The following is a 9,894-nucleotide window of genomic DNA, read 5'->3' on the forward strand; positions in this document are numbered from 1 at the left end:
CTCATTTAAATAATAAAAAAATCTTCTAATGATATTAAACAAAAACCCATAAATCCCAAAATTTAAATTAAAAATAACTGTTTACATATGCATTCGGAAAAACACCTTAAATTAAGTCAAAGAAAATCTGCTTTTGTGTAATCTTCTTTTAAAACATACAAGTCTGACGATGTCACAAGAGCGTAAAAACCGGATGTTGGTCCATCAAACCAAATAGATTAAAATTTCAACCTGTTTTTAAATACTATACTACTATTATACTATGGTACTATACAATTTTTTGAATATTAGTATTTTTTTTTTAAATATTTTTTTAATTATTTATTTTACAGAAACAAACAGTCGACAATGATATAATAACATAAAAAAAGATACGGTTTAAAGGCAGATCAGCGAAGTTTCTAAATAAAAAGTATACATATTAAATTGTGGTACAACAAAAGGGTGTGTTTATGTGTATTTGTATGAGCGTAAGTGTAGAGGTGTGTTTGTGTGTATTTGTGTGGGATTAAGTGTTCGGGTTTGTGTAAGTGTGCGCATCATTAAATAGCAAGTGGTAATATATCGCAGCCAGAAAGAATGAGTCTTAATTTATTTATAAATAATAAATATATTTTTAAATAATAAATAATTAAATATATCAATAGATGAAAAAAAGCATTGTAGTTAGAGCAAGAACGATATAGGAAAGAGTCTTGTGCATAGTTAGTGCAACAGACTGGCAGATGGAATAAATACTCAGTTCTTGTCACGCGAAAGGGGACATTATATTAATTTTGGAGAGTAGGGTAAAAGAGTCTACTTATCAATGAATAATTTTTATAAAGTTATATAATTTATATAAATTATACTATGGTACTAGAAATATTTTTTATTCAAAACTAATTTAATAGTCCTCTTCACTAGGGAAACCTGTTGAAGGAAGACTTTCTAAATATTGCGTTATAAATATTGCTGAAACATTTTTTTTCTGTTCCAGTTCAATTCTACTGGTTCACTGCATATTATTCCTAGGTACATAAATTGATTACGGTAATTAAAAAAATAATGAACTAACGGATAAGACATACTACGTTATCAGACAAGCAGTTTGATCAGCTGTCATTAAAATTGTATGAAATGTAAAGGTTTGAATAATATATAAGTTCAATTAACATTAATGTTTCAGTTTTTACCGGTCGCAGACGCACAAGTAGTTCTAGACGAAAAACTGGAAGCGTATTTTCTTTTCGGAAAATTCGCTCGTTTCAACGATAGTTTGAATCAAAACTATATACAAAAATGGCGAAATATAAATCGGGATTTTTGTATACATTTTTGGTTTCAATAATTTTCTCAGTTGATCCAGTTGTATCTGTTTCGAGGGTTAAAAGGGTCGTCGGTGGAAATGAAGTTGAAAACGGTAAGATTTATTTAATTATTTAAACCAACTCAGTGATTCAAATCCAACAATTTTCATGTGGAAACAATTTTATAAAAAACATCAAATATGGTTCACCAGGAATTCAAGGAAACGGGGTGGGAAATGGGGGAAAGAAAGAGACAGTGGAAAAAAGTAGGAAGATGAAGTGAATATGAAATAATAAAAAAAAATATATCAAAAATATAGATTAACTATAAAAGAAAGACAAATAATAGTTGCAAATATTGCTCGTGTAAGCTCTCTATCGCAATTTTCACGTTTTTAAAAAAATATATGGAATAACAATAAGGACTTGCAGTTTTTTTAAATATTTTTATTTGTTAATAGAATATCAAACTAAGCCAAAAAACATTTTTCAGTATTTTTATGTATCGTATTATTAGCGCTAGGATTATTTTAATTTTTGTGATTTTAGAACTAAAGTTAGTCTAATCCACAGGTGCCCAAATTTATTTATATACCTACTGCCTCCTTTGAAAAAAAAACTCAAATACAAATTTATGTAAAATAGGAAAATGCGGCGACTTTTTTACGTACGGGTATCTTAAATAAGATTGGCTGATACTCAAATTGTTAAAGTATGAATTAAATAATCCAAGGAGAGATAAATGTGGTATGCTGCTATCAATCACGAGGTAAATATTTTTGCTTATGAGAAAATATTTATGCATCACGGACATCAAAAATATTAAAATGAACGAGGTTAAATATTATTATCTCACTGTCCCTTTTTTGCTTCCTATGCCCCCTACTTCCCCCAGGACCAGCATTGCCCCCTTGGTCCCCTTCAGCGCCCCCAGGGGGGCGGATACGCCTACTTTGGGACCTATGGTCTAAATCGAACCTGAGACCTCAAGCATGGCAAGCGAACGTGCCAATCACTTCACTGCAAGGCGGACTTTTATTAACTTGATTTTCCTTGTCAATATTCTTTTATGAGAGAAGTTTTTTTTTCATTTTTTTATATACATTTGGACACCTGTATTTAGTAGCCTTACGTGTCATGTACAAGGCTAAGGTACTCGGAAAAAATCGTTTTTGTTTATCTTGGAAATGGGATGTTCGATCACTGATTTTGGTTTTTTACCTTTGTGAGTCCAATCACCATTGTTGCAAAGTTCTAGAACAATGGCGCGTGATAGCTTCTTTTAACTACAGTGTGGATATATGTTAAGGATTTTCCATTTTTCCTGCATTCTGCTTCAAGTCTATGGCGTTGTAAAATGAAAAATGGGCACTGAAATAACAGATGTTCGATACTCTGTGAAGAAATATCATCGCATGGACGATAGTCATCATTCCTTAATTGAAACCTATATAGATAACTTCTCATAGCTCCGTGTCCGGTAAAAATTTGGGTCGTTTCGAAAGTACTTTGGTGATGACGACGGAAGTTTGGTGCATCAGCCAGCATAAGAGTAGTCATCGTATATAAACATATCGATTATTCTGGTTTTATTCAACCCACATGCCTGTATTTTTCTTCAGCCCGGAAAAAGAAGGAATGTTCTTTTTTTGCTAAATAAAACACTTTGTAAATTTTACTTTGAATTTCAGGTGTGTTTCCTATCGCAGTTTCAATCAAGGATGCTTTAAAAGATCACATGCATATCTGCGGGGGGACGCTCGTATCCAGCGATATGGTCCTCACTGCGGCACACTGCTTGCTGCTTAGCTCTGGACGCGGGAACCCTCAAAGTTACGGAGTCAGGCTAGAAAACTATCCTGGAAAGGATCAACTGACAAATAGCAAAGAAGTTAACGTAACCAAAATATATATTCATGACCAATATGACAGGTATAATTTTAGCCCGGGTGCATAGAATTAAGAATAGTCCGAAGGAGCGTAGAATCATATTTGAATACGTCGGCCTGTGTCCAAAAATCCCCCCACTTTCACCGCGCGCATTCGTGAAGTCACCGCGTAATGTCGCCAAATGGGAAAAAATATAATCATAACACAAATATAAGGTTTAAAAAAAAAAAAAATTTTAATTTCTCTAAAATTTTATTGTGCACGCGGAAACATAGATTGACATAACAGAGTAGATAAGTAAAGCGTCATTTAATAAGAGTACCTAATTTAATTAATGAACTTTGAACTTAAAATATAAAACAAATTGAATTTTACATAAAACTAATATTTTTATATCATGTCAAATAATATTTTATGTTTTAGATAATGCCGGTCAAATGTCCACCACGGCAATGTTTAATCCGAGGTCCAAGTTTTATTAGTTCGTTCACTAATCATCTAAATTAGCAAAGTAGGGTAAAAAAATTTACTACCCTTGCAACACTAACGAAATGTCCGTTTTGTTTTCTTCGACAATCTGACAGATAAAAAAATAATTTAATTTTTAAGTAATGCATTTGCCACTTACACGTGTATTTGCTAATTATACATGAAATGTAATCCCATCCTGTTTCTTTAAGATCCCAGCAGTATTTCTACACTTTAAAACGACACAACACGGCATAGTTGAATTCGAATCGGGAGTTGCGCACTGAGCGACGTCTACAAAGAAACTAATAGGTCAAAACGTAAAACTACTTTTTTTAGAGAATTTTAGTCACCTTCTGTTTGATGCAGTTTCTGGACTATTATTAATTCTGTGCCCGGGTGGTATATTCAAATATACACGAAATTTATTTATTTTTTTATCACGTACCTACCGAAATGAAAAAACGGGGTATTCTTTTTTAGATGGGGAAATCCCTAATTTCGTTTCTTTTTTTCTGCTTACGTTAGTAGTTTTACAGCTGGCTTCTGGATATTTTGTTTGTTGTGGAACAAATTCCTGTCGCCTTCTTAATTATGTTTCAAGCCAGTTTTAAATATATGTCAATAAAATTAAGGTAATTAGATTGAATAAACATATATTGTAAGGTGATAACACATGTTTCATGAACTAATTTGTTTACTATCAATTGGAGAGCCAGTTTTCATCAAAAATGAATGCTGAAACAATACCAAAATTATTGTAATATATTATTTAGTGCGTATTATACAGAATATGAAAAAATATCTATACCCACATCAATCAATTCAGAACTGAATGGAATAATTACACATTATTTTATTTTTCAATTTATTTTACAAAAATAACATCCATTTTTTACATAAAATGTATACAGAATATAAAATCTTTTTTTTTGCATAAGCTATAAAATAACATTTATGTGCATTTTCCAAAGTGAACGAAAGAAATTATTAATCAATTACAATATGGAAATATCACATACTACGAATACCGATAAAAACACGTTAAGCGGGTTTAGAAAAACCAATTGTATTTTCAAAATCAATATGGATATTGGTTGTGGAGAAATATTTACACACATAATTGTTTCAATTAAATTGATGAAAAATATTTTTTCTTAACAAATACGCGACGTGTTTGGCCTTGAAAATTGTGACGTCAAAATTCGTGACGATGTTTTATGTAAATTTAAACGGTCACAAACAAACTTCAAAATTAAACTGAATCGAGGCGTATTAGGGGCGTGGCCAATGCAATTAACCGTTAATTCGAAGGAATTTAAAACCACAAATTTAGAAATACTTGTAATGGTACATTTGTACTTAAGTAAGTTAAGTTTTGTATTTAAGTACCTACAAAAAAATATTTAAATTATTTCCGATTCAGTCCGAAAATTATCCTTTGAAATAAACGTTTCATGTCCACCTTGCTAGGAATCGAATCAGCTCGGTAGGCGAGTGCGTCAATCACTAAACTACAAGGCTGACTTCACCTCACTCGATTTTCTTTGACAGGCTTTTTATTTGAGAGTAGCCAGCGAGTCGAAAACATTTGTCCAGGGTTTTGGTTCTATTTAGAGAGCAGTTTTTCTCGCACTGCCTGGATAGGAGGTGTGTTAAAATAGTTTTATTTATTTTTCAGGGATTCCCAAGCGCACGATTTGGCTCTAATGAGACTTAATGAAAGATTTCCTTCGCTAGAAAACAGATACAGAAATATTTTACCCACCAGTTCGTTCGGTTTATCAGGTAATTCAATTCATAATTATATTTTAGTTATGTCCAAACCTTCGACAAAAAGAAATCAACGGATGAAGTAATCGAAAAAAAAAATTGGCTCTTTAAATGCCTGGACTTCTACATCAGCTCATCTTATTCCTGATTATTTATGGTGCATAGGGCACTGCATTATTACATGAAGGTGAGATGATTGTTCTTAGGCTTCTAATGCTAGTTTTATGACAGTGAAATAGCAGTGTAAATCCACCTATAAATTAAATATTTCTTGTTGAAAACGCCAGAAATCAAATCCGGAACCTCAAGCATCGTAGGTGAGTGCGCCAACCACTATACTCCACTCGATTTTTTTGGGATGTTTACCTGAGATTAGCCATCATTAGCCATATTTCCCACACATAATTCTTCATCCGCCGGACACATACTAGAAACACATTGTAATGAATTATATTTTCTAACAAGGGTTTCAGATATGAAATCTCTATTTTGTTAAGGATATCAACTTGTTGGAAAGAGTCCAAAGACGAGCTACAATGTTATCGCCATGTCTGAAACGGTTTCCATAAGTGGAGAGACTGGAAACTCTCGGTGTCACAACGCTGCAGGAACGGCGAGAAAGGGGTGACCTGTTAGAGACAAATGAGATACTCAACAGTAACTGTAGGTGCCCAAATTCCATATTCAAGCCTAAACAAAATGCTCGTCTTCGAGGCCACAGTCTCGGGCTAGAGAAAACAAAATTCAATCTAAATCCACGGAAGCATTTCTTGAGCAATAGGATTGTTGATGGTTGGAATAAGCTGCACAAGAGCTGATCTCAACGTATAGTCTCAATGGGTTCAAAAATAGACTTGAATTATTTCGGAAAAGTTAAAGAGCGCCAACAACTAACATTTAATGAAATAGATTTAAGGGTATCAAGGGTGGTATTCCAAACGCTCTCGCGGCCGTATTATCTCGTGCAATACAAAATATACGAGAAAAACTGTTTTCTCGTGTCGCGAGAGTGGTTCAGAATAGCTCCCCAGCTTTAAGCTGCTCGCTTAAAATTAATATAATAATGGTAATTAATATGTTTCGATTCCCGCCACTTGCAAGAAAAAAAACTAAGAAAGATTTTTTTCTCAGTTGGGCTGGGTGTTGTGGTATATTCTTCATAATGTCCTTCCATTGTGGCTTGTTTCTCGGCTCAATATCTGCACAGTACTCATGTTTTTTTGGCCGTACAGTAAAATTCGATTTATCAGGATTAATGAGTGCCAGACATTTATTATCCGGATAATATGATTGACCTTACATTAAGACATTTTTAAAAAAGAAAACGTAATATTTACTCCAAGATAACTTTTTTATTGCTTTTGAAATAATAAATGTAAACACATTGAAAACTTCCTTACATGTCCACGCGCCGGCCGGGCCGCCAGCGCCCTTTTTTACGTGTTATTTTTATTATTTATTTTTCTTGTTACATCTTGTCCTGTTCAGATTTTTTAAATATATTATGTTGTGTACGTAATTGGTAATTTGTTAGGCTTATGTTTTATTGTAATAATATCATTGTATTATACCAACATAGCTTTGTGTGCACAACAATAAATATAAATATACATAATTAATTATAACACCTCCTTTATTTATTTATTTCCTGATAACGATCCGGATATTTGGCAATCCGGATGACTGAAGTCTAGATAAACTGAAATCAACTGCATGAATGTATGAACTATTCTGATTTTATTACTACTTTTTTTTTATTTATTTATTTATTTATTTTTGCACCACAACAGGCCAGGAGGCCCAATTACAGTGGTGAATTACATCACAGAACACCCAGGCTTGAGAAAAATCACATTTTTATTTTCCGTGTTCTCACCGGGAATCGAACCCGGAACCTTCCGTGCATGAGTCAAGCGTCTTGACCACTACACCACGGAGGCCGCCAATCCGTTTTAAAACTAGTATACACTAGTACCTATATATACACACGTACATTTATTTATTTGTTATAGTAATCATACAGTCTTTAAATAAAGTTCAGAGTTTGTACTCTGAATTTTATTTATGAGAACAATTTTTAAAAATAAGACCAATTACAAATTGCTCATTCACATTCATTATGGATACAGAAGAACGGGGAAAAAAATACAAAAAAAATCATTAAAAAGGCAGGAGACGTGGTATGTCCCTACTCTTCTCTTCTTTCCTTCTGTTTCCATTTACATTTATATTTATAACTTAAATTTCTCAACCAATAGTTCATTAGATACAGGCAAATTTTTAGGAATATGCGTATAATATTATTAAAGAAAACAACTATTGAAACTAGAGACATGTTGTTATTATAAAAAACGTAAAATTAATGCGCGGGTTGTTGTTGTTGTATTCATATATAAAAGAAAAATAAATGTATTTTTGTGAAATAAATAAAATATTCTCTTAATTCCTACGTTCCGGCAAACCTTTAAAATAAAGACTTAACGGGTTATTATTTTTTTAAAATAGTAATCCTCCTGAGGCCCCTAAATCAAAATGTTATTATATATTTGTATATAGCCACATAGCGACTTTTCTATGTCTACTGGTTTTGAGACGTACTCGTCTCTTCGTCAGGGCACCAATCAAACCAACATGTTTGTCCTAATCCAGTGCATGTGCTTATTAAAATGCGCGTCGTGTTGGTTTTATATTTTTATGCAACAACTATGGTGAAGGTGTATAGTGGGTTTTGCATGTTAGTTTAATTGGTGTCCTGACGCAGAGACGGGTACGTCTCGAAGCCGGTAGACATAAAAAAGTCGGTAAGTGGTTATATACAAATATTTAATAACATTTAGTAAGATGTTTGACCACAAAGTTAATGCTTTAAATATTAACAAAATGTTTACAATTATTTATGAAAATTCTGTATGCAGTATAAATATAGTTTTTTAAACATTCAGTAATTTATGTTTTTCAGGAGACTGTTATATTTATGGATATGGAAAGATTGACATGCAATCCAGTGTGACATTTAATAGTCTACATGTGGGGACCGTGAAAATCATCTCTCTGGCTGATTGCGAAAACCTTTTGGGGAAGTACATTTCTCCTCAACCTGACGATGGGATGGTGTGTGCCATAGGAAATGAAACAGATGCCTGTCAGGTTAAAAAATTTGAAAACAAGTGTTTTAAGATATTTGATGATTGATAAAAAATAATTTTGAGAAGAGAAATCTAAGCATTCACGGAGCTTGACCTGTCATCGGTTGATTTGAATGATCACTTTAAACTCTATTTATTTCATCATCATTCTCCTTTCCGTACCTAGTGGTGCATAGACCACTGTGGACCATTTTAGATACCGTATCACTCCATTATGAATAGCTAATGTAAATGACTAATTTTGCCGTCTGTAACAAAAAATTATTTGCCAAGATTGGTTTGAGCACACCAACGACTCTTTCAAAACGAATTTCAAAGCTGTAAAAAAGTTTTGCGGTCATTTTTTATGAATCTAATGAAGTACACATTATACACTTCTGGATTACCTTCTTTCAGCACAGAGAGCTCCTTCGGGCAGCTTTTCTCATTCGGCAACGAGCAATTTCTCCGTGTATGTGGACACTGCCAAGGAGACTTATGTCCTCAAATGCGATGTGCGGTATGTGGTGGTCAGGCACCAACCACTTGGTTTCCAGCACTATCTTGTTCCCTTTCAATATATTTCTCTGTGTTTATGAACTTGAAATAAATTAATGCAAATAACATTAGGGTACCAATGGATAAATATATTTCTAGGGTGACTCTGGATCCCCGATGGTGTGTGATGGTGTATTGGAAGGAGTGGTTAGCTATGGAATGGGATGCGGTATTATTAAACTGCCTGGAGTATATACAAAAGTAGCCCTGCATTCAGAATGGATTAATTCCATCATAAACCATAAATAAACTGAAATTTTTTAGCTCCCTGATTTGTAGAAGTACCATTACTGACCTACAGATACATAACTTACAATATTACTACCAATAATAAACAATAATGATTTAAATTCATAACTTTATTACTTTTAATCAGTAATTTTAAAATACCAACCCGGCACACCTAAACAAAACGTTTTTCAGTGCACTCATTCTAAAAGCAATCGTCATGTTATTCCTATGATAAAAAAAATTGAGGTACGGCCAATGAATATGAATCAGTTGTTAACTTTTTTAATACATCTTTTAGTAATTTTTTGTTTTTCGTGTTTGTTTATTTTATTTTGTTTGGGATTTTTACAGCTATTACATAAAAGAATAAATAGAAATATATTAACTATACCAGGGTCCGTATTCGAATGGGAAGTAAAAATTTATCTTCAATTTTACCTACAAAGTAAAATTATGTTTTCAGTATAAAAAATAGAATATGTTGACAATTTTTTTTTCTAAACATGTTCAATTACAGGTTTATAGCGAAGATACTTTAAGTTTTCATACAACTATACACA

At 32.8% G+C, this 9,894-nt stretch overlaps 1 protein-coding gene across 1 annotated transcript; it reads left to right on the forward strand.

Annotated features, from left to right (window-relative positions):
- Positions 1-1,057: 1,057 nt before the first annotated feature.
- LOC148276296 (trypsin-2-like) lies at positions 1,058-9,457 on the forward strand. The gene is made up of 5 exons (XM_088234464.1): positions 1,058-1,402; positions 2,981-3,221; positions 5,329-5,435; positions 8,380-8,567; positions 9,203-9,457. The coding sequence occupies exons 1-5, from the start codon at positions 1,282-1,284 to the stop codon at positions 9,350-9,352; spliced, it is 807 nt and encodes a 268-aa protein (XP_088090590.1). The 5' UTR covers positions 1,058-1,281; the 3' UTR covers positions 9,353-9,457.
- Positions 9,458-9,894: the final 437 nt, after the last annotated feature.

The sequence above is a fragment of the Micrasema longulum genome, unplaced genomic scaffold (assembly GCF_059751315.1).
Source record: "Micrasema longulum isolate JH-2025_06_02 unplaced genomic scaffold, ASM5975131v1 h1tg001245l, whole genome shotgun sequence".
NCBI classification, from domain to species: Eukaryota; Metazoa; Arthropoda; class Insecta; order Trichoptera; family Brachycentridae; genus Micrasema; species Micrasema longulum.

What these genes read in the sequence shown, in the direction of transcription:
- LOC148276296 (XM_088234464.1), top strand. Translation starts at nt 1,282, where the DNA reads ATGGCGAAATATAAATCGGGATTTTTGTATACATTTTTGGTTTCAATA. An exon ending in TGGAAATGAAGTTGAAAACG is followed by an intron (nt 1,403 to 2,980) that starts GTAAGATTTATT and finishes TTTGAATTTCAG; the next exon opens with GTGTGTTTCCTATCGCAGTT. An exon ending in CAGTTCGTTCGGTTTATCAG is followed by an intron (nt 5,436 to 8,379) that starts GTAATTCAATTC and finishes TATGTTTTTCAG; the next exon opens with GAGACTGTTATATTTATGGA.